Here is a 17,890-nt window from a genome sequence, read left to right as displayed (position 1 = left end):
ATGAACGCCGCCGCAGACAGCGGCCGGAGTTGTGGGACGCGATGCGGTGGCGCCACCTGTATATATTGGCACGGCAGACACACTAAAACGTAAATTTTTAAAAAAATTATAGTAGTAAATTAAAATAAAATACTCCCTCCGTCCACAAACTAACGTCCTACTTTGCTATTTGGAATGTCCAACAATTATGGTCATTTTTTTATTTTTATACACAAAATTTACTCTTTTACCCTTATTTTATTTACTCTTTCATTTTATATATACAAAATTAAGAATAAATTTATTATTTTATAATAAAAATTCTAATTTAGTCTAAATATGTATATAAATATCAAATAGAACATAAAAAAAACGGAGGAAGTATAAAATATTTGGCGGGAGTTTGACTAAAAGGGTGACACGTGTATCGGGAGGATAAGGTTGTGGGGACCACGTTAAAAGAAATGTCTTTATCACTTGTAATGAAAATCACGGCGTGGTTCCTGTGCTATTTACCATCTTTTCTGTCCTCACTTGCAATTAATGTGCGGCGAGTCGATGCACACGTGGCTCGTGTTATTTACCGGTTCTCACGGTTGCCAGTCGTCGTCTAGTTTAACTGAACATGCGTAGATATATATAGGTGCGTTTGACAATTAGCCGAGCTGATTTAATTAGCTATTAATTATTAGCTGATTCAATTAGTTGGTTTGACTAGTTGATTCAATTAATGATTTGTATTGAAGTGGTTGGTAAAACAATGACATTAGCTGTTTATATATAAAATGACTATTAAAGACATTAATATGTTATTTTTTAAAAATTTTAATTTTGTTTATTTTTATTTGAAGTTTATAAGAATTTTTGTTATTAATTATTAAAAATTATCAAAATATTATAAAAAATTTTTATTTTTATTTTATTATTTAAATTTGAGAAAATTATTTTTACTAAAAAATAATAATTTTTTTATTGAAATTATGTAAAATATAATTTTTAAAATTTTATAAATAAAATAATTTATATGTAATAACTATAATAGTAATTATTTTAAATTTATTAAAATAAAAATATAATTTAATAAATTAAATATATTAAAAATAATTAATAAATATTGTTATAAAAAATATATTTATATATATAATAAATAATTAAGTTTTAAAGGTAAATAAAGAATAACAAAAATTAAAATTAAAATGAAAAAACTTCTTCAAAAGGTAAATGAACTTTTCAAAATTAGATTTTTTGAGTCCAAAAACTTTTTCAAAAGATTAATTTACCGAATATTTAAATTAACATTTTGACTGATGAAACAACTAAAAAACTGTTCAATAAACTAAAACCTCGTAGTAGTAGTAGTATTTATTTTATTTTTTAAAGAAAAAATGGATGGATCGAAAAAGTGACAACAATTTTCATGGCTCCCATCGATTGCTTCCGCGAGATTCCCGCGTTCCCGCGCATTTCCAACTGTCGGTAAAATGTATTCCATAACCGCCTCTGTTGATCCACTTACTATATAAGCAATCTCTGAAATTTTACCCTCTTTTGGTTTCGCGAAGAACACTAGATTTCCTTCGGGCGCAATCGAATAACCGCCTTTGAAATTGAGGTAAATCGGCTCCGCAATGGAAGAAGATGAATAGGTTACTCAGCAGTCCGGCATCGCACCTCCGCCATTTCCGGGAGACTATAGCCCAACACCAGTCCACTATCTCGGCAGACGAACCGAATGCCCTAAGCATTCTATGGCACCGCCAAATCCTCGATCCCAACAGCGACATTGTCAGCCACTGGAACCACATTTTTTTACTCACCTGTTTGATCTCCCTGTTCATCGACCCCCTCTACTTTTACCTCCCGTACGTCATCGAAGAGAACGCTTGTATGACCATTGATAATGAAGCGTCTGTTAGGATCACGTATTGTCGGACTATCGCTGATATATTCTTCATCCTCCATATCGCGATGAAGTTTCGAACGGCATTTGTGGCTCCAAGTTCTAGAGTTTTCGGCCACGGGGAGCTCGTCCTGGATCCCAAACAAATCAAAATGAGGTATCTCAAGTCAGATTTTATCGTTGATCTAACAGCAGCGCTTCCATTGCCACAGGTAAATTCATTGCGGAGCGATCTCTTGAATTAGTCATTGGTTTCTCATACATGCTTTTTACTTACATCGACATGATTAACAGTTCTGCATAACGAGCTTCAGATTAATTGATGTGTGCATCTAAACAATCAATAACAATAAATTCCGAAGAAAGTGTGATGTATGTTGAAATCTTCATTCAGTTTGCTTGTCTTGTTTGATACACGTTTGGGAATTGGCTGTGTGCATCTAAACAATCAATAACAATAAATTCCTACTGCTTTTGACAACTTCTTATTGGTTGTTAGATCAGATAGTCATCTGGTATGTGATTCCTGCAACGAAAACCGAAGGGACTGGTCATTCTAACAACACGCTTGCCCTCATTGTCCTCACCCAATATATTCCCCGATTATTTATCATATTTCCTTTGAATCGGCGGATAATAAAAACCACAGGGTTTATTGCGAAGACAGCTTGGGCAGGGACTGCATATAATCTGCTTCTGTTCTTGCTAGCCAGCCATGTAAGTACATGTTTGAAGCTTCTCATTCCCTGAATTACTTTCTATTTGTATGACATATGATGCTCTCTTTTTTAGGTAATAGGAGCTGCGTGGTATCTGGCATCTATAGGGCGGCAATTCTCTTGCTGGGAGCAGAGATGTATCGATGAGTTTGAGAGCATCCCACCCTGCCAATTGGTATTTCTTGATTGTTTGAGTTCGGAAAATGATAGTCTCGAAAGGGAATACTGGTTGAATGTGACAAGCGTGTTCACTCGTTGTGATCCCAAAAATGATGACTCTGGTTTCAAGTTTGGAATTTTTGCTGATGCATTTACCAGCGAGGTTGCTTCCTCTGTTTTTATGCACAAGTATCTTTACAGTCTCTGGTGGGGCTTAAGAAATTTGAGGTCTGGTGTAATGTTTTTCTCCTTCCAATTATGTCGGAAATTTCTGCTTTCTGGTTTAATCATCATGCTCACCCCTGTTGCCATTTCTTGGTTCTTTCCAGTTCATATGGACAAAATTTGAACACAAGCACTTACGCAGGGGAGACATCATTCTGCATTGCTTTGTGCATTTCTGGCCTGGTTCTGTTTGCACATCTGATGGGCAATATCCAGGTATCGATTTTTCGCTTTATTTTTCAGTTGAGCACATTCACAATAATATGTATGTTTCCGTGCAGACATACATGCAATCGTTGACAGTGAAACTCGAAGAGTGGAGAATCAAGAAAAGAGACACCGAAGAATGGATGAGGCATCGGCAGCTGCCCCCGGACTTACAGGAACGTGTGCGTCGATTCAACCAATACAAATGGCTCGCCACGCGCGGCGTCAACGAGGAAGAAATCCTTCAGTCACTGCCACCAGATATCCGCCGCGAAATCCAGAGACATCTTTGTCTCAACCTCGTCCGCCGCGTATGTTTCCCCGTCTCTTGAACCACAGTTTTAATTACTAAACTAACAACCCCTTTATTGCAATATCGAAATCAGGTCCCATTCTTTGCCCAAATGGACGACCAACTCCTGGACGCCATATGCGAGCGGCTTGTCTCCTCCCTGAGCACCGAAGGCAGCTACATTGTCCGGGAAGGCGATCCAGTGAACGAGATGCTCTTTATCATCAGGGGACAAATGGAGAGCTCAACAACAAATGGAGGACGATCGGGATTCTTCAACTCCATAACTCTCAGACCAGGTGATTTCTGCGGCGAGGAGCTTCTGACATGGGCGTTAGTACCAAATTCATCTCTAAACCTGCCTTCCTCCACGAGAACTGTCAAGACTCTAACCGAAGTCGAAGCATTCGCTCTGCGCGCCGAAGAACTAAAATTCGTGGCCCTTCAATTCAAGCGCCTGCACAGCATGAAGCTGCAGCAAGCATTCAGATACTATTCCCATCAATGGCGGACGTGGGGGGCTTGCTACATCCAGGCCACCTGGAGAAGGTTCAGGAAGAAGAAGCTGGCGAAGGGGGTGGCTATGCAAGAACAGTTTGATGATCCAGGGCCCAAGGGATTGTACAGTGATGATGAGGATGAGGAGAGCGAAAGTGATGAGAGCAGTAGTTCTGGTGGAGCTCATTCTGGAGATAACAATCCTCAGAATCTTGGAGCCACGTTTTTGGCATCAAGATTTGCTGCAAACACTAGGAGAGGGATTGTTCAGAAGACACAGGCTCCTGAAACTAATGCTTCTGCTTCGTCATCCTCCAGCTTGAAGATGCCTAAATTGATTAAGCCAAATTTGCCAGATTTTTCTGAAGAAGTTTAGAACATTGATTAATGTTGTGTTGTTTGTAGATTAATGTAATTGTAGGGGCTTGTTTTAGAATTAGTGATAAAATACAACTCAACAAATTCCAAGTTTTGATCCACCGTTTCCCGCGGTATGCATTATTTTATAATTAAATTATTTTTATTTTTTACTATTAATTTTTAATTTTTTTATAAAAGTATATTACTATTTCTTTCTTGTAAAATAATATATACTATAGAGGACCTCTATGATGTCAGCAGGATGTCCTATAGGTGTGTGGATATGCACGAATACTTTTATTATTATTATTATTATTCTTAATGAATGAATTAATTAATTGTATATATTTCTACTGCAAAGACAGCTTGAAATGTAGTAATAAAAATATTCAAAAAGAGTAATGCAATATAAATTATTGTAGAGACACGTGACAAGTGAAAAGTTTTGATTCAACCAGATGTTGAATTTGATGTACATGTACGTATTTCCGATGATGATTACTTATTTGTGTGATGGATAGTCAAAATTTTATTGTACAAATTGGAAAGCATATCCAATAATCTGACACGACCATTAATGGCCCTTTTGTTCGTACGACGTCGCTGTCTCAAAGTCAATGCCTATTTCCAACCATTAAAATTAAATTAAATTAGACCCTCCTCCACTCCATCTCCATGCACAGACGTCATCTAGATGTCACAGACTCGTCATTTAAGAAGAATTATACTTATTGTCGCGTAAGGAATGACCTGGTGTGTAGGAGTTGGATTTGTGACCATGAGGTTATGGGTTCAAACCTCCGACGCCTCAGGTTTACCTGCCAAGTTCGTCTAGTATGACTTTTCTCATCTCCAACCCTCCACTCTATTTTTGCAGTTGATCTAGAGTAATTTTACTCCAACCATAAATTTCAATTTTTACTCTAAAAATATATTCCCTATATATTCCTCTTTTATATTATTTTATATAACTTTTCATATTTATAAATTACACCCCAACTTTAATTATTTTTACTTTAGATCCATACACATATAATTTATAAATTATTTAAAAATTACATATATAAAAATTAATATTTATAATTAATAACTATTACAAATAAAATAATTTCAAATAAATAATTAAATGTTATCAGGACAAATATGATCATAATAATTAAATATAATTTTTTACAAAGTAAAATTACACGTTAATTTAAAAAATAAAATTACATATCACTTTTAAAAAAATAAAAATTATATCACTTTTCAAACGGTAAAATTATATATCAATTTAAAAAATAAAATTATATATTACTTTCCAAAAACTAAAATTATACCACTTTTAAAAAATAAAATTATATATTATTTTTCAAAATAAAATAAAATTACATGCAACTTTTTAAAATATAAAATTATATATCATCTACTAAAAAATTAAAATTACACAATACACAAAAAAATACAAAAAAATATAAAAAAAACACCACAAAAACTCAACTCAAAAAATGGAGTGGAGTAGCACTGTTTGTTATTGCAAAAATGAGGAGAGATTTGGGGGTGGGTTGGAGCCCCTCCCCCCATTTTTGGTGTGAGTTGGAGATGGTCTTACGTGAGTGTGAAAAGTTCTGAGAATGACGTGCACTTGGTGTACATTCATGTTCAAATGCAAATGCAGTGAATTTAACCTTTATTTATAAGAAAAAATAATGTCTTTTTATAAAAAATTAGTAGTAAAAATAAAAATAATTATCAATTTTGAGAAACATGAAATGAATGCATACCGTGGGAAATGGTGGATCATCGGAACTTCCGATTGTTAATTTTGTCACCAATTCTAAAAAATCAATATTTAATTATATAATGATAATAATTATGATGTTTGATATATGTATATGTTTCATTATCATGCTCGACCGTCCAAAGAAAAATTGTGCCTTCAATTCTAATGATTCAAATAATTTGACTAAGTCCACTCTTCTATAAAAGTTGCTTCGTGTCTTTTCCTTATTTTAATTTATTTTTTTCCATTTTCTTTCGCTTATTCTCATATTTTACAGTGAATCAGTCTTTTTAAATAATCAAGACAATCTTATTTTCTATTTATTTTTTATTATAATTTTATAAATTGTATTGATAATAAATTTTTTGGAGTTTGTTTGTTTGTTTTTTTTTAAATTATTATTATTCAGTTTATAATTTTTAATGCTCTATTATTCCCAACTTAATAGTCTTATTTTTATCATGTATGTTCGTTTTAAAATAATAGTCTTACTTACACACACATAAATAATTATATTACTATAAATTTATCTATATTTTATTATTATTATATAAATATTACTATTTTTTTACACTTAAATTTAAACACACACATAAAACCATATATAACTTTTATCTCAATCATATTGAATTGGCAAAATCTCTTCAAATGTGAAATTATATCTTTACCCTTCTTAATCATCGGTATTAAAATCAATCGGAGCAAATAATACTAACCATTAAACTAATTGTATTTCATTTTATTGAATAAAACCATTATTTTATTTTTCAATGCACAATAAAAAAATTATTTCGTCTTATAATGAATATTAATTGGACTTTTTATTGGGCCTATTGGGCTGCTCGATCGATGGCCCAATAGAAAGGTATAAGAAATCTCCTGCTTGAAGTCCACGGGCAAGACATTTCCGGGCAGCGGTCAGAAGGGATCCCGAGCTACCTCGAACACAAATACCCGAACCGGACGGACCGTACAGGACCTTACGCCACATGGTCCGACGATCTCCGCGTCCATCGCTGACGTTGCTTTCTGCTTCTGTGGCTTCTTCTTCTTCTCTTCTCTCTGCTTCTTCGCGCATTTCTATTTTCGCCGCCTCAACTAGGTTTTCGAAACTTCCTTACTGATTCTTGTTATTTTCACCGATATTTTCTTCCAATATCGGTTCCTTAGTTAACGATCTTTCCCATCCTGAACAGTAGTGTTGTTACGTTGATGACGAGATTGCAATCAATGGTTTTTATTGGCGGCGAATCTTGAATTTGTAAATGGTATGTGATCCACACACGGTTGAATCTTGATTAATCGTTAGGAAATGCGCGCTGACGACTCAGTAGGTTGCGCGTTAACCTCCTGTTAGTTTTTTCTTTTCTTTTTTTTTTTTTATTTTTTTTATTTTTATCAGCTCGAATTTTGTTCTTAGGAGGTCGATTAAAGCGCGGTCTTAGTTCCTTTGGGCGTTCGGACTTGTCTGCACATTTTCGTCCCAGATTTTGCCAACTGCCCTTCTTTTCTGTTTGAATATATACAATTCTCCTGAATGTGCAATTGCCTTTCTTGTTAGTATTGAAATTTGAGTTGTTAATCGTCTGTTATCATCATCTCAGTAGTTTTTATTTCTGAAACTTGGGCACTAATGAATTTTGATTTCATCTGTATTCTATTCAATCAACGAACTCTTAAATATCTAAGCAATGCTCATTCGGTTCCATTGACTGCAGACACTGATTATGAAATTTTTACATTTATATTGTTGAAATCTATCGTGTGTTAATTCTTTAAGTCTTGAAGTGGTGTTAAGGTGACAATGCTGTGATGTTTTTCTTCGTTTAATATTCTTATAGGTGGGTATTTCTGCCTCCTTCAGAGGTCGCAGATTGTCAACAGTTGGAGCATTTGGGAGGGAATTGCTATTTTCTCGGACAAATAGGATAGGCACCAGTCTGCATGGAGGAAATTTTGATGCCATTAGTGGATCATCTGTTACTTCTACTCGACATAGATTGTACTCAAATGTTTGGCTTACAAGGAGGGGACAAGCTCGGAATGCCATCCATGAGGTGGGTCAAGGTTTATCTAGTGGTCACTTCAGGAGTTATTTAGCAGTTACAGCAAGCACTGCTCTAGCTACTCGTGCCCAACTTGCTTGGAAGAGGTTAGCTCAAAGCTCGGTTCATAATGTTCAAACACCCCCCATAAGCAAGATTGCTCAGGCAGTTAGCCTGGGCCTTAGCCGTTCTTGTATTGCTGTTCCTGGCATTTTTACAGTAATGTGTGGAACCAATTTAGCATGGGCCAAAGTCTCTTCTGATACCTATTCTTTTAAGCCGGGAAGTTCCCTGTATTCCCATGCTCAAGACAGCCACCTTTTATTAACCAGATTGTTACATGCCCTATTTGAAGGTGTTTTCATGTTGCTTAGAGCTTTTTATTTGGCTGCTCTTTTCACACCAAGCATTGCGATGGCTCCATTTGCAGATAGTTTTGGACCTAATTTCAGGAAATTGTGGCTTCAGACTGTTCATCAAACCCTAGAAAGAGCAGGTCCAGCATTCATAAAATGGGGTCAGTGGGCAGCAACACGGCCTGATCTATTTCCTAGAGACATGTGCATTGAATTGTCAAAGCTTCACTCAAATGCCCCAGAGCACAGCTTTAGCCACACAAAGAAAACTATTGAGAAAGCTTTTGGCCGGAAAATTTCTGAAATTTTTGATGACTTTGAGGAGAAACCTGTAGCATCTGGCAGTATTGCTCAAGTGCATCGAGCTACTTTGCGATCAAAGTACCGTGGTCGGCAGATGAAACCAATGCTAGTTGCTGTTAAGGTTAGACATCCACGAGTGGGGGAATCCATAAGAAGAGATTTTGATATAATTAATTTAGTGGCAAAGACTTCAAACTTCATTCCTGGACTGAAATGGTTGAGGTTGGATGAAAGTGTACAGCAGTTTGCAGTCTTCATGATGTCTCAAGTTGATCTTGCCCGAGAAGCTGCTCAGTTGAGTCGCTTCACATACAATTTCCGCAGATGGAAGGATGTTTCTTTCCCTAAGCCAGTTTATCCTCTTGTGCATCCAGCTGTTTTGGTGGAATCTTTTGAACATGGTGAGAGTGTTGCGCTCTATGTTGATGGACTCAAGGGGAATGAGCACGTCAACAGTGCCCTTGCCCACATTGGTACCCATGCTCTGCTGAAGATGCTTCTGGTAATGTTATTGTCCTTTCTTCATTCATGTATTTATCATTCTTATTGTTCTATATTGTTGATTCATGAAGCAGCTAAATGGTGGGTGCCTTGCGATAAGATCTCACATTAGGTGAAATGCTTTGTCATTGGAGTTTCATGCTTTTAAGATTGGTGATAAAACACATCATGTCACCCTAAGCTCATTATTTAAATAAGGGAAACTGATGAACACATAGTGCAGGTCAAAATTATTTTCATACTGATGGGCTTCTAGTTTTCTTTCCAGTGTTTGGAGTTTGAACTAATATATGTACTGAATGGCTCCATTCCACACAGTGTCAGCTTGTCTGGTTATGTGACAAAATCTAATACTCCATAATGGGCTTCTTGTTGTGTCTTAAGTCTGAATAGAATATCTGTAATTGTTTTTTCTCCTTTTTTGTTTTGTAAGATGATAATTGCTTTCTATCTTTGAGGAGTGCTGAAGAGGCCTGTACCCAAGATATTAATAAATGTAAAGATTTTCAGGGGAGTTCTGATTGTTGAGAATTTGTTTTGCCAGGTAGATAACTTTGTTCATGCAGATATGCATCCTGGAAACATCCTCGTTCGTCTCACTCGGAGCAAGCGACCTAAAAGAACATTGAAAACCAAACCTCATGTCATTTTTCTTGATGCGGGCATGACTGCCGAACTTTCTAAAAATGATCAGATCAATTTACTGGAGTTTTTTAAAGCTATTGCTCGAAGAGATGGTCGAACTGCAGCAGAGTGCACCCTAAGACTATCAAAGAAGCAAAATTGTCCCGAGCCAGAGGCCTTTGTTCAGGTTAGTAGCTGGAAATTGTATGTATTTGGTTGCCTTTCCGATACTTTATATATTTGTACAAGGTTTATTTCTTCTTTTGTTTTGTACATGTTCTATAGATGTGGGCACCTCATTTATGACTCTTTTGAGGCCCTTCTGTGCAGGAAGTGAAAGAGGCTTTTGATTTTTGGGGTACCCCAGAAGGAGATTTGGTCCATCCTGCTGACTGCATGCATCAACTACTTGAGAAAGTCCGTTGGCATAAAGTAAATATTGATGGCAATGTTTGTACTGTTATGGTGACAGTTTTGGTCCTTGAGGTAATATCTTGTTTATCTACTACTCAAAACAGCAGGAAAATTTTTATCCACATGGTTGAGTGCTGCAAAACATATAATTATAAGTCTTCGGCATTTTAACAATAATATTTTTGTTAGATATTTGATACTATAATCATAACTTGAAGATTTTTGAAATATTTATTCATTTATAAATATTCAGCTATCCTTCAAGAGGTTGGAGCTTTATTTATGCCATTGATAGCAATACTCCATATAATTTCTCTTGGCTTAAACTTTACAGGGCTGGCAGCGAAAGCTCGATCCAGATTATGATATTATGCATACGCTGCAAACACTGCTCCTAAAAGCTGATTGGGCAAAATCACTTTCTTATACAATCGAAGGACTAATGGCCCCGTGAATGGTTTCTGAAAGCTTAGAGTTATAAATATTGACACTGATCCCTACCAACTATACATCGCCTCGTACAATTAAATGATGCCCTACAAATATGATTTGTTAGTCATCAAATGCTGGCTCTTATGCGTGGCTAGCTACAATTTTGTAAGGACCTAGAGCTTTGTTTCATTCATTTGATTGATTTTCTAAGCACTTGGTGATAAGGCTTATGCATGTTTATTCATCCTACAAGTGTTAGTTTTCCGCATCTTATGTATATACACATATGTACAACATGTTTTTCAAAATCCCTTATCTTCTTCGAAGGAATGTTTTTCCTTGTGCATCTTCATTCAAAATTTGCAGCAGCTGATTTGGAGGGACATGCCAAATCTCCGGCTGCTTCAGTTGATGCCCAATCTGTGCAAATTTATCAGCAGCTCTGTTTCCTTCCCGATACACGTGCGTGTGGATGCAGTTGCTTATCTTTGGTATGATCAAATTTATCTTTTCCACATGATTCTCTAATTCTGTGCATGTAGCTTTCTTTTTAGCTATTAAGTCCATTAAACTCTTGGAATCTCCTTCTAGCCACACATCATTCCAACCGTTTTCTAACACAATCTCAAGTCCCCTCACTAGGGCGGCCAGCTCTGCTATCATGCTGTTGCTTTTCCCTATGGATTCTGCATAGCCCAGCATAAATTCTGCATTATGGTCTCTGAATACGCCCCCTATGCTTGATTTTCCTGTTCTGCACTTGCAGGATCCATCGTAGTTCAGCTTTGTCCACCCCTTGCCTGGCTTCACCCATTTCACATTAATGGCTTCATCGTGCCACTTCCTGGCGAGGATTCGACTTGGCGCGCCATAACAGAGTAATCTTGAAGTTATTGTCATAATCTTGTTGTATATTTAGATGTAGAAGGTTTACTAGCGTGATATATATACATACATTTACCCAAGAGGCATGATGTTGATTGTTATGATGACAATGGTGTTCAAGTTTTGGGGGGTTTAGATTAGCCACATTTATGGAACACTCATGTTTTGTTGATGCATTTTGTGGCGAAAAGTTGGGGCTGGAGACAGGCAATTTAGTTTGAGAATTTCTGAGGTACAAGGCAGAACAGAATGGCATTTGCTTTTAGAATATCTCTGTCTTGTGGAATATCTTTCTTCATTCTCTAGTCTTGGAATTTTGAAGTATGCATTAGGGTAATTGTATAAGGTTAGGGTGCGTGTGGATTTGGTTTAAGGAATTTAGGCCATTGCTTGAATTTAGGGTTAAACTGCAGTATCTGTATTGCCCATGAATTTTGGAGCTGAAATGCCTGATTCTCAGGACCCAAGAATTTAGGCATTCATTTCATCTTTTACTATAAACAGGGGTGAATCTTCTGCCAAACATAATCACTGGTAGTGAGAAGAAAAGAATCTTTTTTGATACATTTAGTTGTTTTCATTTCCCCCCTAAATTCTTATTTAGTTATTGTTTCTTGCAAGAGAACAGACATGCTAACAAAGTTGTACAAGGTTGTCCACTTCTGCAGGTAAGTAATTGAAGAATACGTGCAAAGTTTACACTGGGATTTTGTATTTCGAGGTATATTCTATGTACTGCCACTATGTCGTCTCTTATGATGCCTCCTACGCTTGCTTTTCCTGTTTTGGATTCGTATGATCCATCGTAGTTTAGCTTTGTCCAGCCCTTGGGGGGCTTCACCCATCTATCTTTTCTTGATTGAATTGGACTAGCTGCTCCATGGATGAGTGATCTTGGAGTTATTATTGGAATCATCTTTAGTTGTACATTTGCTAATTATATATAGTCATGAACTTGGTGGTGTTCGAGTTTTGAGGGGCTTAGATTATTAGCCACGTTGGGATTTATTGATGCCTTGCTGTCGGAATTCACCGCTAACAAGTGGTAAATGCTAAATTCACCGCATCAAATATTCTTATTTTTCATTAACTTTTTATTATTTTAAAATCTCTTTATAATTTTTCAATAATTTCTAAATATATAGACAAACCCCTATGCAGTTGTGTTTTAATCCATAAGACTACCAATAAAACACCCATTTGATCAAAGTTGAGTCCCCGACAATGCTTATATAAATATTTTTGAAAATTTTAATAATATACTGTATTTATCAACATAAAACATCACATTAAATAACTCATTTTAATTGTTTTTATTTTTATTATTATTTTTTAAATCTATAGCCTAACAAGTTGAAAAAAGAAAACAAGGTAAATTATATAAAACTCTTGTATTTTACGAAAATAGACAAAATATTTATTGGGTGAAATTATAATTGATATATATATATATATTTCGTAATATGAACCTAATCAATTAATGCTCTATTTTAGAATTTTTTGAAAATGAATTGTTATTTGATTTTTATATAAATTATAAAAATAGAGGATGATCAATTATTTATTTATTGATTTTATTAAAAAATTATTTAAAATATTATACCTATTTTATTATATAAAAAATTGTATAATTTATGGCCATATTTACAACCAAATATGACAAATAGAGTGTTATATAATTTTTTTTTAAAAAAAGAAAACAAACGATTTTTGTTTGAGTTGGTGTTTTCATCGTATTAACACTGCAAATTCCCATCTACTCACAAGGATTATCATAAATTTTCAAGAAGTGATGATGGTCATCAGTTTAGAAATCCAGGCCAGTTTAATTATTGGTCTTGTAAGAGAATGTACCTGTTAAAGATTTGTACAGGGTTGCCCATTTCCTTATAACCAGTAGGATTCTGTTTATTGTAAGCATATTATTATAATAAATTGTAACTTTTTCCGGGTTACTTTGGATCAGAATCTTGAAACAAGTCTCCCTCAAGGCTTACAGAGAACATTCAACATCAATCTTTTGATATTTACAGTTAGCAGCAGCAATAAACTCTGATTCACCATCAAACATTGACAATCGCCCCAGACAGGATCACTTGGTCCGAGGTTCTGATGAATAAATACTTGTTTTCGACGCTAGGGAATTCTCGAGGGTGGACTCAGCTGCACAGGTCGGGGCGCAGTAGGAGCGTCTTCAGACAGGTTTCCGATGCATATTGTATCTCCTCTGCCGTGCCAGACGCCGTCTTGGACATTGTTCATCTCCAATGTCCTGGATTCCTGTCCCAATTCAGACAAAGCAGTTAGATTATTCATCGAATTCCTAGGACCTGTCGAATGTGATGGCAATAATGCATTTTCAGTAGTTTAAGAATGTGGATCGTGCTATCGAAATCCTGTAATCAGCGCACCTGGCTTAGAGTGCAGCACGGGCAAATTAGAGGGTAAATGCAGTCGTCCAAAGAGCTGTCACCATCCTGCGCCGTCGAAAACAAGTCCGAGGTTAAAAATGCAGACATTGCCATTACCAGCACATGATATGTAAAAACGAGGGATTAGGCTTTACCTTTATATTGAACTTTTTCCTTATCTGCACACGGTGATATCCGAGGTACATTCCGATCGATACGATGAATGAAATGGACAAATACAGAAAGCAATGTCTTCTGGTGATCATGAACGCCAGCAGATTGGACATGGCGATGACAGCAAGAATCAAGAGAAACCATCCCTGCCCAATTCACCGAGAAGATATGCAGTTTTAGCTATAATGGATAAAATTAAGACAACTTTGTAGAGCTTCGACAGACCAGAGATCCATTAATGGTCTAATTCTTCTATCCAGACTACCTGAAGAAGACACGAACCCAGCCCAGCTCGTTTCATATTTTTGCCGAATCTATAACAAGGACAACTGCAGTAAATGTAGATTTCATCAAACACAGCCATCAATTTGATTCGAAGTGCCAAAACAATGATTCAATAATCGAAAGAGAGAAGATTTTAATTCACGGAATTAGGGGTAACCCTAACATTGAAATGAAGAACAAATTTGGGAGTTACATATTCTCGAAGTCAGTTAATGGCGATTAGGTATTACCAGGTGGATTGAAGAGCAATCCGGCGATCATCGAAGCAGCCGGACACTAGCTCTCCTTCCCACATCCTCAAAACTCCTCCGCCATAATCGAAATGCTCAGCGCCCAAATCGTCTTCTTCGCTGCTGTAGCCATTAAATTTCCCCCAATTTCCCTTATGCGCTTGCTTTGCAACCGCCGAACAGAGCATGTCGATATCCAGAAACTTCACCTCCTCAATCAGCGGCCTCTCCTCTTCCTCCGGCGCACTTCCTTGCTTTTCCGGCTGCTGCGCCATGACCTAGCTCCGAATGCGTCGCCTCCTGTCCTCGAAACTCCCCCTGCGTTGGATTAAAGCTCCGCCGTGTATCTGACTGATTGCTCGTCCCCGTTTTGGGAGAAAAAGGGAAGGGTTTATATTGCAGCGATCAGATAACGACGAAGACGACGATGGTAACTGGCAGAGGAATCTGTATGTAAAGCGGGGAAATGAGGATGGACGGTCACGATTCGCTTTAGTTTAAAATAATTGAGGGCTCCGCCGCTGCCACGTAAGACTAGGGTTCTTCTGCTTTTGTATACATTTATTAAACAATTGTTTATCGAAATAAAAACGAGTTAATTAACGGTCAGGAGTAACCATTCAAAGTAATTTGGGCAGGCAATTGAGATTGACGACAGTTAGAATTCCTACATAACCCATATCTACTTGCCCATGCATCTGTCTTTTTTTAATAAATAGAAATATGTATCTTGAAAATTAATAAAAAATAATGGCACTAATTATTGGATGGATTGGATTAATTTCAATAAGAGCATTCCCAAATAGCCAACCCACTATGACCTGTAAATGCACCACCAACTTGTTATAGTCATCATTATTGCCAAATTATTGGCACCACAATAAAAAATATAATAAAAATGAATTGGATAACTATGGGCTGTGAATTAAAGGGATATATAGTGGCTGCTGACAAATTCCAATTCCACTGGTCAACTACGGGAGACTGTTGCTGACGTGGCATTAAAGGATGAAGAAGTCAAAATCAAATTTGTCCACAGACCCACGTGGTCAAAAGTCAAAGAGGAAAGTCGGCTGTCACAGAAAACATTTAAGAATAATCGATTGCACTCAAACCACATGTAATATTACAATTTAGGTCAAATGAAACAACAAAAGATGGTTGGTATTTGGTAACAACAATGTGTTTGGTTGGGTATAAACTCGATCAATCTTAGGTTTTTGAGGCAGGTCTTACAAGCCCTAGCCCAGAACCACTTCCAAGATGCTTGAAATCTGTTGCTTCAAGATGATCGTCGTGGCCCGCGAATCCGGTCCCGCCTTTCGCCAAGTTGACGAGATGCCTCTCTTTGCACGGCTTGTCGCAGGCCAGGCAAACCTTGTCGACCGCCATGAATTTATCCGCACATTTCTTGCAGAAGACATGTCCGCAAGAACTCAAGGCTACGAGGGGGAGCGTGTTGGTTAGCGTCACTTTGCAGCTGGGGCAGATGTAGGTCTTGTCGATGGAGGTTGCGTGTTTCTGCTCGCTGGTGTCTTCTGTGAAGCGGATGGCAAAGAGCGTTTTCAATCTGAGCTTTTCCTTTCCTTCAGGACAAGTAGTGTCTGTTGATGGTGCGGCTACTTTCTTAGGAGCATCTGGTGTTGCGGAAGGCAGCCAAAATGCTTTCATGGTTCGGAGAGCTTCCTCTTCGTATGATGTGGCTTTGACACTGTTAGCTCCATGGAAGCCATTCTTATCATTCCTGTAGTTCTTATCGTTGAACTGAGGCACTGCCCCGTGGTTCTGTTGATCAAATGCATCAAGCTCTCTAGCCTTTTGCATCTGTAGTTTCTCCTCCTCCTCTTCCTTTTCTTGCTTTTCCTGCGCAGCATAGGCTGCTAGCTTTCTGCGATTAAGTATGAACAGCACGATAAATTATAGGGGTAGGAATGAGGGAAAAGAAAGTCCAACGGAATATGCATTTTTCTGCTATGAAAACTCGTATGGATCCAAAACTTGCAACATGACCGATATAAGCAACCATGTTTCAAGCAATTGAGCATTATTCTACATACAAACGCAATACCGATGCCAGAATGGTATGTAGTTCCATAGCATCTGTCTTCCTTCAGTTATTGATGATTAGTTTGTCTCTACAATCCCATTGCCTAACACAATGGGATACTATTCATCAGCAAAGAAACACTTTAATAATTTTGATACTATTCATCAACAAATAACTTTTTTTTGTTCAAAAAATTGTTCACATTAAATACAAATTTTCTAGACATTACATCAAATACCAACATTTTAATATTTTCAAAAATTTCCAAATCTTCAAAAACATATATTTAAACAGAGCAAGTGTAAATGCAATGTTGACAAAGGGAAACCAAGTTTTTCCCCCTTAGAACGGACCAATGATCAATGAACAGCATAATCTTGGCCTAGGGCTTCTACTAAAAAGCCACAGTCGGTTCCAAATTATTTCATAAGTATTTACTAGAGACACTAAAGATAATCAGATGGCCCGCCACACTTCACTGACTCAATCAGTTGGTTGGATTCTAACAAATTTGCATACCGACTAGCATGGAAATCAATTTCCCAATCGACAATTTCCTGCGCCGCCTTCCAGCATATTTGAATGGTAAACTATCAAAACACTAGGAAGGCAGAAAAACCATGAAGTTAAGAGCAAACCTCTGAATATCTTTCTTCTGCGATAGGAGGCATTCGAGAATGCACTCTTTGCAAAAAACATGACCCTTGGAGCAGGACATGGGCTCTACCAAAGGCTTCAGACAAAGAGAACACGCGTCGAATGGCTTGATCGAATCCTTGCCGAGCCTCTCCTTCTGCGTACCGTACCCTAACTTGCGCTTCTCATCGTAGGTGAAGAACGCTAAATCGTTGTTGTTCTTTGAGTGTCTCTGAGGCATCTTTGTGGCACAAATATATCAAGAGCTTCAGTGTATCAGAATTAGGAGTTAAAAATCGAAAGGGGATTGAGGGAAGAAGAGGAAGAGAATTCCAAAACCCTAGATCCAAATTTGGGGATTTTGTTGACTCACACACAATCTGGAGTCCTCTACATATGTACGAGTCAATCGAAAGTCGCCGTCGGTTCATTGTGTTGGCCTATTG

The 17,890-nt window shown here is 37.0% G+C and overlaps 4 protein-coding genes across 6 annotated transcripts; 2 read left to right on the top strand and 2 right to left on the bottom strand.

Annotated features, from left to right (window-relative positions):
- The first annotated feature begins 1,480 nt into the window (after positions 1 to 1,480).
- LOC127247989 (cyclic nucleotide-gated ion channel 18) lies at positions 1,481 to 4,470 on the top strand. The gene is made up of 6 exons (XM_051270108.1): positions 1,481 to 2,091; positions 2,384 to 2,596; positions 2,672 to 2,985; positions 3,087 to 3,198; positions 3,264 to 3,500; positions 3,576 to 4,470. Exons 1-6 carry the CDS (start codon positions 1,618 to 1,620, stop codon positions 4,353 to 4,355), a joined length of 2,130 nt encoding a protein of 709 aa, XP_051126065.1. The 5' UTR covers positions 1,481 to 1,617; the 3' UTR covers positions 4,356 to 4,470.
- A 2,312-nt stretch (positions 4,471 to 6,782) lies between these two features.
- LOC127247699 (ABC1 family protein YPL109C, mitochondrial-like) lies at positions 6,783 to 12,671 on the top strand. Of its 3 annotated transcripts, XM_051269668.1 has the most exons (7): positions 7,399 to 7,431; positions 7,943 to 9,307; positions 9,851 to 10,117; positions 10,261 to 10,416; positions 10,679 to 11,267; positions 11,543 to 11,654; positions 12,290 to 12,671. In XM_051269668.1, exons 1-5 carry the CDS (start codon positions 7,414 to 7,416, stop codon positions 10,796 to 10,798), a joined length of 1,926 nt encoding a protein of 641 aa, XP_051125625.1. In that variant the 5' UTR covers positions 7,399 to 7,413; the 3' UTR covers positions 10,799 to 11,267; positions 11,543 to 11,654; positions 12,290 to 12,671. The 3 variants fall into 3 exon arrangements, with proteins under 3 accessions (XP_051125626.1, XP_051125625.1, XP_051125624.1); XM_051269669.1 differs by lacking the exon at positions 7,399 to 7,431 and adding an exon at positions 6,783 to 7,369 and having other exon boundaries at positions 11,543 to 12,671; XM_051269667.1 differs by having other exon boundaries at positions 11,543 to 12,671.
- A 942-nt stretch (positions 12,672 to 13,613) lies between these two features.
- LOC127247794 (uncharacterized) lies at positions 13,614 to 15,238 on the bottom strand. The gene is made up of 5 exons (XM_051269817.1): positions 14,762 to 15,238; positions 14,512 to 14,575; positions 14,228 to 14,392; positions 14,073 to 14,138; positions 13,614 to 13,941 (listed from the first exon to the last, which is right to left on the bottom strand). The coding sequence occupies exons 1-5, from the start codon at positions 15,034 to 15,036 to the stop codon at positions 13,798 to 13,800; spliced, it is 714 nt and encodes a 237-aa protein (XP_051125774.1). The 5' UTR covers positions 15,037 to 15,238; the 3' UTR covers positions 13,614 to 13,797.
- Positions 15,239 to 15,830: 592 nt separating this feature from the next.
- On the bottom strand, positions 15,831 to 17,829 carry LOC127247793 (E3 ubiquitin-protein ligase CSU1-like). The gene is made up of 2 exons (XM_051269816.1): positions 17,447 to 17,829; positions 15,831 to 16,649 (listed from the first exon to the last, which is right to left on the bottom strand). The coding sequence occupies exons 1-2, from the start codon at positions 17,683 to 17,685 to the stop codon at positions 15,974 to 15,976; spliced, it is 915 nt and encodes a 304-aa protein (XP_051125773.1). The 5' UTR covers positions 17,686 to 17,829; the 3' UTR covers positions 15,831 to 15,973.
- Between the last annotated feature and the right edge of the window lie 61 nt (positions 17,830 to 17,890).

Source organism: Andrographis paniculata, unplaced genomic scaffold, assembly GCF_009805555.1.
Source record: "Andrographis paniculata isolate CXL003 unplaced genomic scaffold, ASM980555v1 Contig32END, whole genome shotgun sequence".
In the NCBI taxonomy this organism is placed as follows: domain Eukaryota; kingdom Viridiplantae; phylum Streptophyta; class Magnoliopsida; order Lamiales; family Acanthaceae; genus Andrographis; species Andrographis paniculata.
This window is presented reverse-complemented; position numbering and strand designations above follow the sequence as displayed.